General features: G+C 51.9%; 1 protein-coding gene and 1 pseudogene across 4 annotated transcripts in view; one reads left to right on the top strand and one right to left on the bottom strand.

The window, feature by feature from the left end:
- EPHB2 (EPH receptor B2) overlaps positions 1-20,371 on the bottom strand; it is a 127,501-nt gene that overhangs the window by 64,938 nt on the left and 42,192 nt on the right. For all 4 annotated transcript variants that reach the window (XM_066606214.1, XM_066606217.1, XM_066606215.1 and 1 more), the window contains exons 2-3: positions 13,232-13,296; positions 2,941-3,625 (exon numbers count right to left, since the gene is read on the bottom strand). In XM_066606214.1, coding sequence (XP_066462311.1) covers positions 2,941-3,625; positions 13,232-13,296 — 750 coding nt within the window. The remainder of the gene's footprint in view (positions 1-2,940; positions 3,626-13,231; positions 13,297-20,371) is intronic.
- LOC136572096 (U2 spliceosomal RNA) lies at positions 2,468-2,591 on the top strand (annotated as a pseudogene).

Consider the following 20,371-nt stretch of genomic DNA (forward strand, 5'->3'; position numbering starts at 1 on the left):
CAAGCAGCGATCGGGATAAAATACTTGGGATGACAATTAATACCTAATTACGGCGAGCGGTCTTCTTTTCCCGCATTGTACGGCACGGAGCTCGCTGCGTATCGCGGCAAAAGACGGGTCAAGATCCATGTATAAAAAAAGATGGCTGAAAAAAGAGAGTCGCTCCTATTTTTTCTCGCATGTTCATCTGAATGAAGTCATTGTAATCCGATGCTTCGCACGGTCGCGCTTCGCACGGTCGCGTTTTATACGTGACTTTTTTACGCGCAGAAATACAGTCATCTGAATAAGTGGTGCCAGCGAAAACCAATCTATGTACCGTGTGTTACACGCATGTATGTCGTGCGTATAAAACGCAATTCAAACACGCTCCTGTGAGCCCGGCCTAACTTTTGTAGGGTTGTTAGGAGCATCACTTATAACGATCTTTATATAATACACTGGAGTACTTCAGTACTGCGGTATATTACAACAGCATACAAACCCTAATAGGCCTCTATGGATGGACCCAAAAGGCATTATTTGGCCTCTGGCTGCCACAGCAATTAATTGGCATCCTAAAATCATAGGAAGAGTTGGAAGGGACCTCCAGGGTCATCGGGTCCGACCCCCTACTCAGTGCAGGATCACTAAATCATCCCAGACAGATGTCGGTCCAGCCTCTGAAGACTTCCATTGAAGGAGAACTCACCACCTCCCGTGGCAACCTGTTCCTCTCTCACGATCGTGTTAGAAAGGGTCAATAGGGTACAGAAGTAGCACCCTCACTCTGTAAACCACTTAGATGCCACAGTCAGCATTGCCCACAACATCTAGGAAGAGTTAGGGATCAAAGCTAGAGGTTGGAGCAGGAGCCTGGTCATCATCAGCTGAGCTTCTGCTATAACTGGCATGAGAATGCCCATGCCCATGCCCATGCTGGTCTAATTCTTAGGTGTCATAAAAAGCCTCACGCACCAAAATAAGGCCCGTTAGTGACCGCCAAGACGTCTTTTTACAGCAAGCACTAAGGGGTTATTGAGCATCATGTTACCATTTACCGACGATACATTTGCTATAACCAATCATCATACATTAGGGGGTTGTCCCGTTACCGTGAAGAAGTAAAGTAGTGGGAGTTATGGGTTTGCAGACGGCCAGGCCTAAAGAAATCCAATGTGGGGACAAGGGTCATCTGCTGAGGGTCTCACCGTCGGACCGCACAAAGAACCTACTGATTACACCAGGATTCATCACCCACATCATCCGCACCAGCTTTTACCAAGACACGAAATTAATAATGGAGGCCAACTGCAACACTGAGAACTCCGTCTGGGGTCTCCACATCAGAGGTCCACGGATGTTACAGGAACGCAAGTACTCGGACGCTGCTGGTGGGACAGAGCTGTAGTAACCTGTCCCCATTTTTCCATAAATCACAACCCTTGTTGTACAGATAGTCAGCCATTCCCTAAAGGCACCTTTACATGCAATGACTGTCGGGCACATGAGTGTCTGACAGCCGTCACACGGACCACCACCCAACTATCACTCCTGCGCTTTACACATCATTCCGGCCACCTGCCTCCATTCACAGTAAGTCGTTGGTAGATTGGCCAACAGTTGCTTAGCCTTTTGTTCTCACTCTGAAAGGTGAGCGAATTCTCACACCGCCATGTCGGCAGCCGCATGCACACGGAACGATTATCGCCAGAATTCGGCGTTTCCAGCAAGAATTGTGTAAAAGTGCCTTAACATCGCCTGTACGTGATAACGATACTCAGTCAGTCAGTTCAGGTTGTCGTTTAACTTCTCCTTCTCTCTACACAGCACAGAGCATGCTCACAGCACTCTCCAACAGAAGTCACTAGGTGACGGGACAATTCAGCTTCTCGTTCTCTTCAAACAGCACAGAGCATGCTCACAGCACTTCTCCAACAGAAGTCACTAGGTGATGGATAACTCAGCTTCTCATTCTCCCTACACACCTCACTGAGCATGCTCATAACACTCTCCCACAGAAGTCAATAGAAGATGGCACAACTCAGCTTCTCATTCTCCCTACACACGCCATTGAGCATGCTCACAACACTCTTCCACAGAAGTCAGTTGGTGATGGATAACTCAACTTCTTCTCCCTACACAATGAGGCCAGACCATGCCACCGAGGAGACCCAAGACAGTTTCTAAGAGAAGTCAATATGCTGTTTTCTGACTAAGGAGTAGAAGAATCTATCTACATTTTTGGGCAGATTAGCACGGTGCAGTGGTCCCGCCGCTCATCAGGGGGCGGCTTAGCTGCTCATGGAGCCCTCAAAACCAAGTCATAATGATAATTTCAGCTATTACATTGTTGGGGTTATGGGCAGATCCTATGAAGCTGCCAGCAATGTATATGTGCCCTGGCTGCAGTTCCCCAAGATTTCTGCCACTTACGGTCATCGTTTGATGACCACCGTCGTTAGCCAGCACCCACTAAACATGGAGGTCACCTTTATGGGGACCATATATTAAATGGATTTTTAGAACAGGGAGCTGAAAAAAAGAGCTTGCTCTGTCCACTCCGCACATTGATCAGGTATTGCAGTACCTCCAGGACCGGCGCACCCCCTTCCTAATTCAGTGTTCAAAGCAGAGGTTAGAAGAAAGTTGAAAGAAAGTTAGAAGAAAGTTGAAAGAAAGTTGAAAGAAAGTTAGAAGAAAGTTAGAAGAAAGTTAGAAGAAAGTTAGAAGAAAGTTAGAAGAAAGTTAGAAGAAAGTTAGAAGAAAGTTTAGACTGCTCTTGCCATCAACTTTTCTATAACTCTCCGTGGCTTGACGAAGTGACACTGAAGCACATACGAGACACGTAACAAAGACATGCACCCTTCCATATAATACGCCCCCATATCTTCTATATTATATACTACCACATATATGGTTGCATCATATAATACATATATACATAAAGCACATATTTACCTCTGCACACGGTTCCGTTCTCCACAGACTCGTAGCCAGCTTTACACATACAGCGGCCGATGGGCACCAGCCATTCTCCATCTCCATTACAGTACAGTTTGATTGGCACATCTACCTCCTCCGCGTTGGTTATACAAGTCCCCCGAGCTGCCACCAAGGAGGTGCTCTCCGCTCCAGACAAGGTTTCCTGAAATACTGCGCCATTCTGAATCACTCGTGGACACTTCCGGTAAAAAACTCGCACAGCGATAAGAGACATACAGCCACCGTAGTCCTGGAAGGCCAGGTAGAAACCATTTTTAGAAACTGGGCCAAAACTTCGCACCTCTGTGTTAATCTTCATGACTCGTCCCCCCAGATCCACCTGGGAGAAGCTCTCATCGGCGGCTATGGTGTCCACTTTGGCCCAAGGGGTCTCCATCCAGAGCGGGAAGGTTTTAGTGGCCGAGTCACTATCCAATTCGTAGTAGTAAAGGTTAAAGGTCTCTTTGCAGGAGCCGGGGACGTTGGGGATGCTGCTACAGTCCCGGACAGAGAACTTCATCTCCACGTGGATGCGGTGCGCTCCTCTCCGCCGGATGTACTTGGTTCTCAGCCAGTTGTTCTGATTGGACTCGAAGACGTTGCAGACCTGGTACGTCCGGATGGTGTTCATGTTCTCATCATAGCCACTCACCTCCTCCCACTGCGCAAAAGAAACACACAACATAACTACACAGAAACTCACAGACAGATAGAAAACACAGCCAAAACGTTGGGCCCCAACAGCAAACTTTTAGCAGTGCTGGTGACTCGGCTCCTGAGAGCCCAACACAGAAGAAGGTGCAAAAACATCTTATGAAACGTTCTCCTCAGCAGGACTGCGGCCGTCGGACCACCGGACTGATGGGACACGCCAGGAGACACACCGAACACCAGACTCCGTCCACCAGCAGCCAGCAAAGACAAGCAATGGGCAAGGGCTCTTATCACTACTCCTACTCATGGGACCAACGGACGCTGAAGGGCTTCTCGTCTCAGTCAGAGCCGCAGAGGGATTAAAGGGACAAGATGACAACCGTGAATACCGAGTACAATCACTCCAATATCCGGGAAATCATAAGCTGCTGACCACTGATCCAGCTCCATACACATCACACACTGCTGACCACTGCTCCAGCTCCATACACATCACACACTGCTGACCACTGCTCCAGCTCCATACACATCACACACTGCTGACCACTGCTCCAGCTCTATACACATCACACACTGCTGACCACTGCTCCAGCTCTATACACATCACACACTGCTGACCACTGCTCCAGCTCTACATACATCACACACTGCTGACCACTGCTCCAGCTCTACATACATCACACACTGCTGACCACTGCTCCAGCTCTATACACATCACACACTGCTGACCACTGCTCCAGCTCTATACACATCACACACTGCTGACCACTGCTCCAGCTCTACATACATCACACACTGCTGACCACTGCTCCAGCTCTACATACATCACACACTGCTGACCACTGATCCAGCTCCACACACATCACACACTGCTGACCACTGCTCCAGCTCCATACACATCACACACTGCTGACCACTGCTCCAGCTCTACATGCATCACACACTGCTGACTACTGATCCAGCTCCACACACATTACACACTGCTGACCACTGCTCCAGCTCTATACACATCACATTCTGCTGACCACTGCTCCAGCTCCATACACATCATACACTGATGATGGCTGCTTCCATCATACACATAACACATTGCTGAGCATTGCTCCCATCATCCGTGACATGCTGCTGACCACTGATCTCATCATACGTGACATGCTGCTGACCACTGCTCCCATATGTGACATGCTGCTGACCACTACTCCCAATCATACGTGACATGCTGCTGACCACTGCTCCCATCATATGTGACATGCTGCTGACCACTACTCCCAATCATACGTGACATGCTGCTGACCACTGCACTCATTATACATGGCATGCTGCTGACCACTGCTCCCATCATACATGGCATGCTGCTGACCACCGCTTCTATCACACATGACATGCTGCTGACCACCGCACCCATCATACATGGCATGCTGCTGACCACCGCTCCCATCATACATGACATGCAGCTGACCACTGCTCCCATCACGCAGGACATGCAGCTGACCACTGCTCCCATCACACATGACATGCTGCTGACCACCGCTCCCATCATACATGACATGCTGCTGACCACCGCTCCCATCATACATGACATGCTGCTGACCACCGCTCCCATCATACATGACATGCAGCTGACCACTGCTCCCATCATGCATGACATGCAGCTGACCACTGCTCCCATCATGCATGACATGCAGCTGACCACTGCTCCCATCATACATGACATGCAGCTGACCAGTGCTCCCATCATACATGACATGCAGCTGACCACTGCTCCCATCATACATGACATACTGCTGACCACTGCACTCATCATACATGTCATGCTGCTGACCACCGCTCCCATCATACATGACATGCAGCTGACCACTGCTCCCATCATACATGGCATGCTGCTGACCACTGCTCCCATCATACATGACATGCTGCTGACCACTGCTCCCATCATACATGACATGCTGCTGACCACTGCTCCCATCATACATGGCATACTGCTGACCACTGCTCCCATCATACATGGCATACTGCTGATCACTGCTCCCATCATACATGGCATACTGCTGACCACTGCTCCCATCATACATGGCATACTGCTGACCACTGCTCCCATCATACATGGTATGCTGCTGACCACTGCTCCCATCATACATGGCATGCTGCTGCCCACTGCTCCCATCATACATGGCATACTGCTGCCCACTGCTCCCATCATACATGGCATACTGCTGACCACTGCTCCCATCATACATGACATGCTGCTGACCACTGCTCCCATCATACATGGCATTCTGCTGACCACTGCTCCCATCATACATGACATGCTGCTGACCACTGCTCCCATCATACATGGCATTCTGCTGACCACTGCTCCCATCATACATGGCATCCTGCTGACCACTGCTCCCATCATACATGACATGCTGCTGACCACCGCTCCCATCATACATGGCATACTGCTCCCATCATACATGACATGCTGCTGACCACTGCTCCCATCATACATGGCATTCTGCTGACCACTGCTCCCATCATACATGGCATCCTGCTGACCACTGCTCCCATCATACATGACATGCTGCTGACCACTGCTCCCATCATACATGGCATACTGCTCCCATCATACATGACATGCTGCTGACCACTGCTCCTATCATACATGACATGCTGCTGACCACTGCTCCCATCATACATGGCATGCTGCTGACCACTGCTCCCATCATACATGACATTCTGCTGACCACTGCTCCCATCATACATGGCATGCTGCTGACCACTGCTCCCATCATACATGGCACGCTGCTGACCACTGCTCCCATCATACATGGCATGCTGCTGACCACTGCTCCCATCATACATGGCATACTGCTGACCACTGTTCCCATCATACATGGCATGCTGCTGACCACTGCTCCCATCATACATGGCATGCTGCTGACCACTGCTCCCATCATACATGGCATGCTGCTGACCACTGCTCTCATCATACATGGCATACTGCTGCCCACTGCTCCCATCATACATGGCATACTGCTGACCACTGCTCCCATCATACATGACATGCTGCTGACCACTGCTCACCTTATACATGGCATTCTGCTGACCACTGCTCCCATCATACATGACATGCTGCTGACCACTGCTCCCATCATACATGGCATACTGCTCCCATCATACATGACATGCTGCTGACCACTGCTCCCATCATACATGGCATTCTGCTGACCACTGCTCCCATCATACATGGCATCCTGCTGACCACTGCTCCCATCATACATGGCATCCTGCTGACCACCGCTCCCATCATACATGGCATACTGCTCCCATCATACATGACATGCTGCTGACCACTGCTCCCATCATACATGGCATTCTGCTGACCACTGCTCCCATCATACATGGCATCCTGCTGACCACTGCTCCCATCATACATGACATGCTGCTGACCACTGCTCCCATCATACATGGCATACTGCTCCCATCATACATGACATGCTGCTGACCACTGCTCCTATCATACATGACATGCTGCTGACCACTGCTCCCATCATACATGGCATGCTGCTGACCACTGCTCCCATCATACATGACATGCTGCTGACCACTGCTCCCATCATACATGGCATGCTGCTGACCACTGCTCCCATCATACATGGCATACTGCTCCCATCATACATGGCATGCTGCTGACCACTGCTCCCATCATACATGACATGCTGCTGACCACTGCTCCCATCATACATGACATACTGCTGACCACTGCTCCCATCATACATGGTATGCTGCTGACCACTGCTCCCATCATACATGGCATACTGCTGACCACTGCTCCCATCATACATGGCATGCTGCTGACCACTGCTCCCATCATACATGCCATGCTGCTGACCACTGCTCCCATCATACATGACATGCTGCTGACCACTGCTCCCATCATACATGGCATGCTGCTGACCACTGCTCTCATCATACATGGCATACTGCTGACCACTGCTCCCATCATACATGGCTTACTGCTGACCACTGCTCCCATCATACATGACATGCTGCTGACCACTGCTCCCATCATACATGGCATACTGCTCCCATCATACATGACATGCTGCTGACCACTGCTCCCATCATACATGCCATGCTGCTGACCACTGCTCCCATCATACATGACATGCTGCTGACCACTGCTCCCATCATACATGCCATGCTGCTGACCACTGCTCCCATCATACATGCCATACTGCTGACCACTGCTCCCATCATACATGGCATCCTGCTGACCACTGCTCCCATCATACATGGCATGCTGCTGACCACTGCTCCCATCATACATGACATGCTGCTGACCACTGCTCCCATCATACATGGCATGCTGCTGACCACTGCTCTCATCATACATGGCATACTGCTGACCACTGCTCCCATCATACATGGCTTACTGCTGACCACTGCTCCCATCATACATGACATGCTGCTGACCACTGCTCCCATCATACATGGCATACTGCTCCCATCATACATGACATGCTGCTGACCACTGCTCCCATCATACATGCCATGCTGCTGACCACTGCTCCCATCATACATGACATGCTGCTGACCACTGCTCCCATCATACATGCCATGCTGCTGACCACTGCTCCCATCATACATGCCATACTGCTGACCACTGCTCCCATCATACATGGCATCCTGCTGACCACTGCTCCCATCATACATGGCATGCTGCTGACCACTGCTCCCATCATACATGATATGCTGCTGACCACTGCTCCCATCATACATGGCATACTGCTCCCATCATACATGGCATACTGCTGACCACTGCTCCCATCATACATGGCATGCTGCTGACCACTGCTCCCATCATACATGGCATCCTGCTGACCACTGCTCCCATCATACATGGCATCCTGCTGCCCACTGCTCCCATCATACATGGCATGCTGCTGACCACTGCTCCCATCATACATGGCATCCTGCTGCCCACTGCTCCCATCATACATGGCATGCTGCTGACCACTGCTCCCATCATACATGGCATGCTGCTGACCACTGCTCCCATCATACATGGCATACTGCTGACCACTGCTCCCATCATACATGGCATACTGCTGACCACTGCTCCCATCATACATGGCATGCTGCTCCCAGTGATGAGCTCACTGCTGGAATCCGCACACACCCTGCAGATGGGACCCGCCGGACAGCAGGGGTTAATCCCCAGCCACAGTTTTGGCCAGGAGACGACATGAAGGAAGTTTGGTCGGAGGCCCAGAAATTCTACAGATAACCGCTGCAGACACATCCCGCACCGCCGATGTATCTAAGCATCTCGTGTGTGATACCGCCTGCTGAGCCACTGTATCTAAGCAGAGTGGTTGTATCTAATCCTTCCATGCGTGGTACAGTCTGGTGTCGGGGTTAGTCGCTGACTACGCTCTTGTCATGTCTTCTACTGGAATAGGTTTCCGTGCGTTCCTTAGTAAATGAGTGTCTCTGGTGGGCCGCGATAAACCCCCCCACTTCGTACTGTCACTTGGTTGTCATGACAACCTGCCTCCTTTGCAAACATCGCTACCAAATAACCAGAACGGACGGGTGGGGGAAGGGAGAGTGCCGCCTCATTGTGAGACTCCAACACCAGAAAGCATGGCGGACGCGCTAATCCCAGAAAATGTGTCACTCGGAGGCCTCCGCGCCCGGCAGGTGCCCCCCCTACGTGTTAATTAGGACTCTCTGCCTTTCTCCTGCTCTTCTAATTAACATGCCAAGCGCTGGAGACGAGCACAATAACCCCCAGCCTCCTCAGCGCTGCTCCTGGGCCTCATTAGCCGCTTGGCGAGGAGGAGAGATAAAAGGACAACAATATGGCGGCCGAGGAATCCGGGGGGGGGAGGGTAGTGTGCCCCCCATAACCCGAGCCTTCATACCCACTACTGCTCCCACAGATCAAAGCGGGCGAGGTGGCTCTGGGATGGTGGCGCAGCCTCCACCGAGGGGCTTCACACCCCCTCGTATTCGGGGAGGGGCCGATGTTTTGTCTGACAGCTTCTAATCCCCCTTTTCTTGACGGATCCTTTTCTTATTCCAACCAAGTTTCGGCAATTGTGTCAAAAAAAGAGGGTTTGGCCGCCATCCAGCGCCGCAGCAGGGGAGGGGGTGCCAGAATGGAACGTCCAGAGGACAGCCACTGCGGGCGGAGGGCGCCGCGCCGCACCTTCAGCTGCCAGAGGAAGCGGCCCTCTTCATCTGACCTTACTAAACAGATGTAGCAGAGCTGCAAGCGTCATCTACCTCTAGAGGGTTTCACTACAGAGTATAGATGATGTAGTGTCACCTGCAGTCCCATGTAAGGACGCCTTTACATGGGCCTGATAAATCGTTTAGCATCCAGCGGCAATCTGAAGGTTATCGCTCGGTGAACACGTACGCCCCGACGGAACGATTCGGCCTATGCATGCAGAAAACTGAAGGACGCATCGGCCCATGGGAACACTTAATCATTCATCTATGAACCACCGTGAATGGAGGAAGGCGGACGGAACGATCCCCGACCCGCTCAGGGAACATTGCTGGGACGACGTGTTGGCATCGGTGCCCAACAGGTCGCCCCGTGTCAAAGGGCCCTAACACTAGATAACATTGCCCTGTGATGACGGACGATCCCTACAGCCGGACACCCACCTGACCCTTCATTCCCTAAAACAAGCCCAGCATGCCAAGCCCCCTGACACGTGCCGGCTGTACCCCAAAACCCTATATCTCCTGACCCCTGCCCTGTACATGCTGCCCCCAGTCCGATCCCTCTAAGGCTGCTTTCACAAACTTGTCATTTTTGTGTGATGCGTTTTTAACATTAGAAACTCCTATTGACATTTGCGTAAAAACGCAGCGATAACGCGATCACAAGTGTGAAGCCCCCTAAACCCGGAGGCCAGCCTAATGGCCAAATCCCCCTATATCCCACCTAGCTGATCCTTCTATCTGCTGACGCGAGCCTGAGGACTTTATCGCTGGACATCTGTCGCCATCTTGATGGAAGCTTGATCCCTCTAGGCCCCCGACAGCATCCTGATCCCTCTAGACCCCGGCAGCATCCTGATCCCTCTAGACGCCGGCAGCATCCCGATCCCTCTAGACACCGGCAGCATCCCGATCCCTCTAGACGCCGGCAGCATCCCGATCCCTCTAGACGCCGGCAGCATCCCGATCCCTCTAGACCCCGGCAGCATCCCGATCCCTCTAGACGCCGGCAGCATCCCGATCCCTCTAGACCCCGGCAGCATCCTGATCCCTCTAGACCCCGGCAGCATCCCGATCCCTCTAGACGCCGGCAGCATCCCGATCCCTCTAGACGCCGGCAGCATCCCGATCCCTCTAGACGCCGGCAGCATCCCGATCCCTCTAGACGCCGGCAGCATCCCGATCCCTCTAGACGCCGGCAGCATCCCGATCCCTCTAGACGCCGGCAGCATCCCGATCCCTCTAGACGCCGGCAGCATCCCGATCCCTCTAGACCCCGGCAGCATCCCGATCCCTCTAGACCCCGGCAGCATCCTCATCCCTCTAGACCCTGAAAGCATCCTGATCCCTCTAGGCCCTGAAAGCATCCTGATCCCTCTAGGCCCCCGACAGCATCCTGATCCCTCTAGGCCCCCGACAGCATCCTGATCCCTCTAGGCCCCCGACAGCATCCTGATCCCTCTAGGCCCCCGACAGCATCCTGATCCCTCTAGGCCCCCGACAGCATCCTGATCCCTCTAGGCCCCCGACAGCATCCTGATCCCTCTAGGCCCCCGACAGCATCCTGATCCCTCTAGGCCCCCGACAGCATCCTGATCCCTCTAGGCCCCCGACAGCATCCTGATCCCTCTAGGCCCCCGACAGCATCCTGATCCCTCCCGACCCCGACAGCATCCTGATCCCTCCCGACCCCGACAGCATCCTGATCCCTCCCGACCCCGACAGCATCCTGATCCCTCCCGACCCCGACAGCATCCAGATCCCTCCCGACCCCGACAGCATCCTGATCCCTCTACACCCTGACAGCATCCAGATCCCTCTAGACCCTGACAGCATCCAGATCCCTCTAGACCCTGACAGCATCCAGATCCCTCTAGACAGCAGCAGCATCCTGATCCCTCCCGACCCCGACAGCATCCTGATCCCTCTAGACCCCGACAGCATCCAGATCCCTCTAGACCCCGACAGCATCCTGATCCCTCCCGACCCCGACAGCATCCTGATCCCTCCCGACCCCGACAGCATCCTGATCCCTCCCGACCCCGACAGCATCCTGATCCCTCTAGACCCTGACAGCATCCAGATCCCTCTAGACCCTGACAGCATCCAGATCCCTCTAGACACCAGCAGCATCCTGATCCCTCCCGACCCCGACAGCATCCTGATCCCTCTAGACCCCGACAGCATCCTGATCCCTCTAGACCCTGACAGCATCCTGATCCCTCTAGACCCTGACAGCATCCTGATCCCTCTAGAGCCCGACAGCATCCTGATTCCTCTAGACCCTGACACCATACCTAAGCCTTCCATCCCATGACACCTGCCCGCCATTCCTCTTCACACCGGCCAAATCAATCCATAACCCCTTAACACCAGCTCAATTCCTCCATACCACAACACCAGCCCAAACATTTTATCCTATGACACATGCTTGGCCCCTCAATCCACTGCTATTCGCCTGATCCTTCTATTTCTTCCTTCCCACCCTCCAAAAGGCAGACGATCCCTTCATCCTCTCAACGTAAATGCCTGCCCAATCTCTCCATTCACTGACAACAGCACAATCCCTTCATCTCCCTCCTCCAATGCCGGCCTGATCTATCTATTCCCCCCTCCAATACCGTCCCAATTCCTCTATCACCCCCGAATGTTGATCTGATCACTTTATGACATCCACTGAAGCTACCCCTATTCTCCATTCCCTGATAATATCTCAATCCTGCCCTCTATAGAGACAGCCCATTCCCTCTAGCCCCTGACGCTGGCCTGGTCAGTCTAGCCCAACATCACCCCGATTCCTACAACCCAACATCTACCCTCTATAACCCAACAACAAGCCAATCCGGGCATGATCACTCTATAGAACCTGACACTGACCTTCATGTACCGACAGTACCCTGAGCCCTACAACCGCTGACATCGGCCTGATCCTCCTATTCTGACGCGGGCGCTCTATACCCCCGACACGGGCGCTCTATACCCCCGACACCTGCCTGATCCCTTCAACCTCTGATGCTGCCAGATCCCTTTATTCCATGACCTCTGGTTTATCCCTCCATCACTAGATGCCAGACGGATCCCTCCATCCCTTGCTCAAAGTCTAATTCCTCTATACCCCAACAGCCACTAATTCCTCCATCTCCGTGGACAAGGCTCCTCGTCTTCCTATAATGAGCCGGATCTCAGGCGCCGGTCTCTGGTAATTGGCGGATAAAGATCTATAAGTGCCAGGTCAGAGGTCTGCGGGTCACGCTGGTATTGGTCAGCAGCCGGGACATGAACGCCTCTGATGGCCGGCCATACACTGCAGATTTCATACTTGGCGTTTACGGTCGGCATGATAGATCTCCACTGCAGGTCACGGTTTGATGTGGTCAGCGCTACTCACCCCTGAGGACGGATGTACGGTCCACCCGAGCTCGGCAGTCGCAGTCGTTGAATCCATTAACGTTTCTGAAAGATATAGAAGAGAGAAATTTAATGCAAGCGGGAGAGAGGAGTTATGCCCCATTTTCACGGGACGACTGTCGGGCAAACAATGCCCCACACTCGTCCCCGCATGTACTCGCTCCCGTGCTCTTGCACTGGAGTGAGTATCATTGGCTCACAGCGGGGCAGCTGGAGGAAATTGCTCTCCTCGCTTTCACCCGCCCCTCTCCATTTACTGAACACAGCAGTCGTTTAGTACTGAACGGCCGCTGTTAAAGTGAATGGAGAGGGGAGGGGGAGAGCGAGAAGTGAAATTTCCTCCAGCCACCCAGTTGCGAGCCAATGATACTCGCTTCTGTGCAACAGCATGGCAGCGAGTACATGCAGGGACGAGTATTATTAATAATTGCCTCTGACATCTCACCTGACCCTCCCCAGTCCATGACCCAGGATACAAGAGATCTCCCCACCACGTGACTGAGGGTACAAGAGACCCTCCCCACACTGTGACCCAGGGTATACAACACCCTCCCCACCACGTGACCCAGGGTACAAGAGACTCTCATCAGCTCGTGACCTAGGGTACAAGAGACCCTCCTCAGCCTGTGACCCAGGGTACAAGAAATCCTTCTTAGCTCATGAGTTAGGGTACACAAGACCCTCCCCACACTGTGACCCAGGGTATACAACACCCTTCCCACCACGTGACCCAGGGTACAAGAGACCCTCCTCAGCCTGTGACCCAGGGTACAAGAGACCCTCCTCAGCCTGTGACCCAGGGTACAAGAGACTCTCATCAGCCCGTGACCTAGGGTACAAGGGACCCTCTCCAGCCCATGACCCAGGGTACACAAGACCCTTCTCAGCCCATGACCCAGGGTACACAAGACCCTTCTCAGCCCATGACCCAGGGTACACAAAACCCTTCTCAGCCCATGACCCAGGGTACACAAGAGACCTTCTCCAGCCTGTGACCCAGGGTACAAGAGACCCTCTCCAGCCCGTGACCTAGGATAGGCGGGACCTTCTCCAGCCTGTGACCCAGGGTACAAGAAACCCTCCTTAGCTCATGAGTTAGGGTACACAACACCCTCCCCAGGCTGTGTCGTGTGTGCATGACGGACACGTTGGTGACCGGAGGTATATACACAGCACCATGGCCCGAAGAGCACATGTATAACGGGGGGCACCCTGGACGCAGACTCCACAGGGGTCTATCACAGCAAGGACCCCAGGAGCAGACACTCTACAGAGATGTATCACAGCACAGCTACTCCTTGATATTAACCCTGCGAGTCCCACCTCCTTCTATACACTAGTCGCTGAGGTTGGAAGTATTTCCTCTCTTGAGCAGGGTCCCCTTTAAGAGGTGAGCGCTGAGCAGCATTTTCCTCATAGTGACCCTGCGGTGGCCTTCAATGAGCACCGGAAAGATGCAGAGAACGAGCGATTAATGCAGCGCATGGAAGATTATCGTGGCAGGAGGCGGTCACATGACCGCCATCTCCCTCCCTCCAAAATCGATCCAACGACAGAGGAGACCAAAGCACAGAATCAATGATTAATGATGGAGAAGAAATAGCAAGGTCTCGTTCCCGCGATGGAATTCTGCGAATCGGACGTCGAATCAACAGCAAATCCACCTCCTAGCACTTTAAACGCGAATCCGCGCCAAAGTCTATACGGAGCGCAGTTTATCTGATGCAGCAAATGAGCGCTGTGTGAGCGAGCCCCGAGAACGGGCTGAATTCGGGGGTCTGGATGTGGTCACCGACTTCAGACGCGGCTTTTACAGGCAGAATCCGCGCAGATCGTCATCGCATTCGCCGTGCGAACATACCCTAAGGCCGGATTCACAGGGTCGTATTTGCACGCAGAACCCATTGACTTCAATGGGTTCGTTCACAGGCACATAGTTTGTGTGCGCAATTCCGTTGCGCAAAAATACATGCAGCATGTTCTGTTTACGTAGGGAAATAAAATATATGGAACTCATTACACTAATTGGCCATCGCAACGTCTGGGACCGTGATCGTAAGTTTTTGTTGTTTGCCCAAATGTGCATGATTTGCCCAAACAAAAACTACAGCAAAAACCGCAGAGACACAAAACCGCCCGACCCTTCACGGGTGAAAAAAGGGGCACGAGTTCTGTGCGTTTGCGTGACGAATAGAACTCCTGTGATTTATTGACCCATTGTTTCCAAAGGGTTAATTTATACGGGTGTTTTTCCTTTCACAGTGATGCTGGCGAAAAAAACGGAAGCAAGGCCCATTTGTCTGGGCCCCAGTATACACAGCGCTGTACACATCTGATAACAGCGGGGTATAATAGGCTGTGGTGATGGGACCCCCAGTATACACAGCGCTGTACACATCTGATAACAGTGGGTATAATAGGCTGTGGTAATGGGACCCCCAGTATACACAGCGCTGTACACATCTGATAATAGCGGGGTATAATAGGCTCTGGTGATGGGAGTCCCAGTATACACAGTGCTGTACACATCTGATAACAGCGGGATATAATAGGCTGTGGTGATGGGAGTCCCAGTATACACAGTGCTGTACACATCTGATAACAGCGGGATATAATAGGCTCTAGTGATGGGAGTCCCAGTATACACAGCGCTGTACACATCTGATAACAGCGGGGTATAATAGGCTCTGGTGATGGGAGTCCCAGTATACACAGCGCTGTACACATCTGATAACAGCGGGGTATAATAGGCTCTGGTGATGGAAGTCCCAGTATACACAGCGCTGTACACATCTGATAACAGTGGGGTATAATACACCTCCGGTGATGGGACCCCCAGTATACACAGCGCTGTACACATCTGATAACAGCGGGGGTATAATACACCTGTGGTGATGGGAGCCCCAGTATACACAGCGCTGTACACATCTGGTAATAGTGGGGTATAATAGGCTCTGGTGATGGGAGCCCCAGTATACACAGCGCTGTACACATCTGATAACAGCGGGTTATAATACACCTCCGGTGATGGGACCCCCAGTATACACAGCGCTGTACACATCTGATAACAGCGGGGTATAATAGCCTCTGGTGATGGGAATCCCAGTATACACAGCGCTGTACACATCTGATAACAGTGGGGTATAATACACCTCCGGTGATGGGACCCCCAGTATACACAGCGCTGTACACATCTGATAACAGCGGGGGTATAATACACCTGTGGTGATGGGAGCCCCAGTATACACAGCGCTGTACACATCTGGTAATAGTGGGGTATAATAGGCTCTGGTGATGGGAGCCCCAGTATACACAGCGCTGTACACATCTGATAACAGCGGGTTATAATACACCTCCGGTGATGGGACCCCCAGTATACACAGCGCTGTACACATCTGATAACAGCGGGGTATAATAGGCTCTGGTGATGGGAGTCCCAGTATACACAGCGCTGTACACATCTGGTAATAGTGGGGTATAATAGGCTCTGGTGATGGGAGCCCCAGTATACACAGCGCTGTACACATCTGATAACAGCGGGTTATAATACACCTCCGGTGATGGGACCCCCAGTATACACAGCGCTGTACACATCTGATAAAAGCGGGTATAACAGGCTCTGGTGATGGGACCCCCAGTATACACAGCGCTGTACACATCTGATAACAGTGCGGTATAATAGGCTCCGGTGATGGAACCCCCAGTATACATAGCGCTGTACACATCTGATAACAGTGCGGTATAATAGGCTCTGGTGATGGAACCTCCAGTATAAACAGCGCTGTACACATCTGATAACAGTGGGGTATAATACACCTCTGGTGATGGAACCCCCAGTATACACAGCGCTGTACACATCTGATAACAGTGCGGTATAATGGGCTGTGGTGATGGGACCCCCAGTATACACAGCGCTGTACACATCTGATAACAGCGGGTTATAATACACCTTTGGTGATGGAACCCCCAGTATACATAGCGCTGTACACATCTGATAACAGTGGGGTATAATACACCTCTGGTGATGGAACCCCCAGTATACACAGCGCTGTACACATCTGATAATAGTGGGGTATAATAGGCTGTGGTGATGGGAGTCCCAGTATACACAGCGCTGCACACATTTGATAATAGCGGATATAATAGGCTCTGGTGATGGGAGTCCCAGTATACACAGCGCTGTACACATCTGATAACAGCGGGTTATAATACACCTCCGGTGATGGGACCCCCAGTATACACAGCGCTGTACACATCTGATAACAGTGGGGTATAATAGGCTCTGGTGATGGGAGTCCCAGTATACACAGCGCTGTACACATCTGATAACAGTGGGGTATAATAGGCTGTGGTGATGGGAGCCCCAGTATACACAGCGCTGTACACATCTGATGATAGTGGGGTATAATACACCTCTGGTGATGGAACCCCCAGTATACACAGCGCTGTACACATCTGATAACAGCGGGGTATAATAGGCTGTGGTGATGGGAGCCCCAGTATACACAGCGCTGTACACATCTGATAACAGTGGGGTACAATAGGCTGTGGTGATGGGAGTCCCAGTATACACAGCGCTGTACACATCTGATAATAGTGGGGTATAATACACCTCTGGTGATGGGACCCCCAGTATACACAGCGCTGTACACATCTGATAATAGTGGGGTATAATAGGCTCTGGTGATGGGACCCCCAGTGTACACAACGCTGTACACATCTGATAATAGTGGGGTATAATACACCTCTGGTGATGGGACCCCCAGTGTACACAGCGCTGTACACATCTGATAATAGTGGGGTATAATAGGCTGTGGTGATGGGAGTCCCAGTATACACAGTGCTGTACACATCTGATAATAGTGGGGTATAATACACCTCTCGTGATGGGAGTCCCAGTATACACAGCGCTGTACACATCTGATAACAGTGGGGTATAATAGGCTCCGGTGATGGGACCCCCAGTATACACAGTGCTGTACACATCTGATAATAGTGGGGTATAATACACCTCTCGTGATGGGAGTCCCAGTATACACAGCGCTGTACACATCTGATAATAGTGGGGTATAATACACCTCTGGTGATGGGACCCCCAGTATACACAGTGCTGTACACATCTGATAATAGTGGGGTATAACAGGCTCTGGTGATGGGACCCCCAGTGTACACAACGCTGTACACATCTGATAATAATGGGGTATAATACACCTCTGGTGATGGGACCCCCAGTGTACACAGCGCTGTACACATCTGATAATAGTGGGGTATAATACACCTCTGGTGATGGGGACCCCCAGTGTACACAGCGCTGTACACATCTGATAACAGTGGGGTATAATAGGCTCTGGTGATGGGATCCCCAGTATACACAGCGCTGCACACATCTGATAACAGTGGGGTATAATAGGCTCTGGTGATGGGATCCCCAGTATACACAGCGCTGTACACATCTGATAATAGCGGGTATAATAGGCTCCGGTGATGGGAGTCCCAGTATACACAGCGCTGCACACATCTGATAACAGTGGGGTATAATAGGCTCTGGTGATGGGATCCCCAGTATACACAGCGCTGTACACATCTGATAATAGCGGGTATAATAGGCTCCGGTGATGGGAGTCCCAGTATACACAGCGCTGTACACATCTGATAACAGCGGGGTATAATAGGCTGTGGTGATGGGAGTCCCAGTATACACAGCGCTGTACACATCTGATAATAGTGGGGTATAATAGGCTCCGGTGATGGGAGTTCCAGTATACACAGCGCTGTACACATCTATGGATGGGGTCTCTGGGAGACAAGGGCTGGATTAGGCGCTGGGAGCAGTAATCATAGCGGTCTGGATTATATTACAGCTGCAGAAATCCTGACACTTTCTATAAACTCCAGAGAGGAACTCTATGTGCCGCCCCTCCCCCACCCTTCCGCAGTATACAGCCCCTACATATTTAACCCCCACAATGTCTAGATGTCTGACAGTGTACCGACTGTACATCATACCCCCAGATACCCCGGCACAGTGCAATGACCCCACTATGCAATCTGATGACTTCTACCGACCATGCGCCAGCACCACTGGAGGTCACCACTGGGGGCGCCAACAGGAGGTCAGAATGCACATCCACGAGGGGTGGCTTTACATGGGATGCCATTGTCCATCCCACATCGCGATCGGCCCGTTAGACCTGCGGATGGCGGTGCAGATTTTCCCGTGGTATATCTCCCAGCGTCCTGTAAAATATTCCGCCCCGTGTGAACGTGCGCCAAGAAACGGAAACGTGAAAAGTGAAAACAGAGATTATTCTTTCCGTTTATAAACACAGCGGATTCATTCCATTCATGACTTCGCAAACGCGGCTTGGGGTGGGGGGGGGTGGGGGTCGTCCGCGTCTACTCAAGGCTCGCTGGTGGCGGACAAGACCGAATCAAGACGAGCAGATCCGGATCAGTGACTGCAGGGGAACGTTTATCACACAGCAGATACAGCGGCTGGATACGGCTGACATCACATGACTGCACATATTACACCGGGCACTGATGTCACAGGATTACAGCTATTTCACGTGTGACGTCATGTGACAGACGGCGACAAACTGGCTGCCAACGAGCCTCAGAATTTACAAATGACGACAAGAATTTACAGTTTGGTTGCCATTTTTGACAATTTCCTCTGCCGGAACCTACGAGGAAAAAAAAATAAAACTCCATCTGCATCCGGCAGACGTGCCGCACACTAGGCCCATCCGCTAGACCGACCGACCACGAGTGGCCCCCATAGACAAGCAAGGGCCACAAAGCCACACAGTGTGATGGGAATGGACAGAAGTTGGGCTGTTCAATAACGGGCCCTAAGAGCGTCAGAAGTAGAGGGGTCCGAGTTGCTGGCGCTGAGCCGCTGGCATCACTGACAGGTGTGCATTCTCAGAGTCCCTCCACAAAGCTGGGGCAGCAATGGAACTGATGCAAAGGTACTGAGACAGAGGGCAAGAGAGAGTCCGACCAGCAGCTACACCTGAGTGCAGTGGGGGCAGTATTATAGTAGTTATATTCTTGTACATAGGAGCAGTATTATAGTAGTTATATTCTTGTACAGAGGGGGCAGTAATATAGTAGT

This window comes from Eleutherodactylus coqui, chromosome 6 (genome assembly GCF_035609145.1).
Source record: "Eleutherodactylus coqui strain aEleCoq1 chromosome 6, aEleCoq1.hap1, whole genome shotgun sequence".
Classification (NCBI taxonomy): Eukaryota; Metazoa; Chordata; class Amphibia; order Anura; family Eleutherodactylidae; genus Eleutherodactylus; species Eleutherodactylus coqui.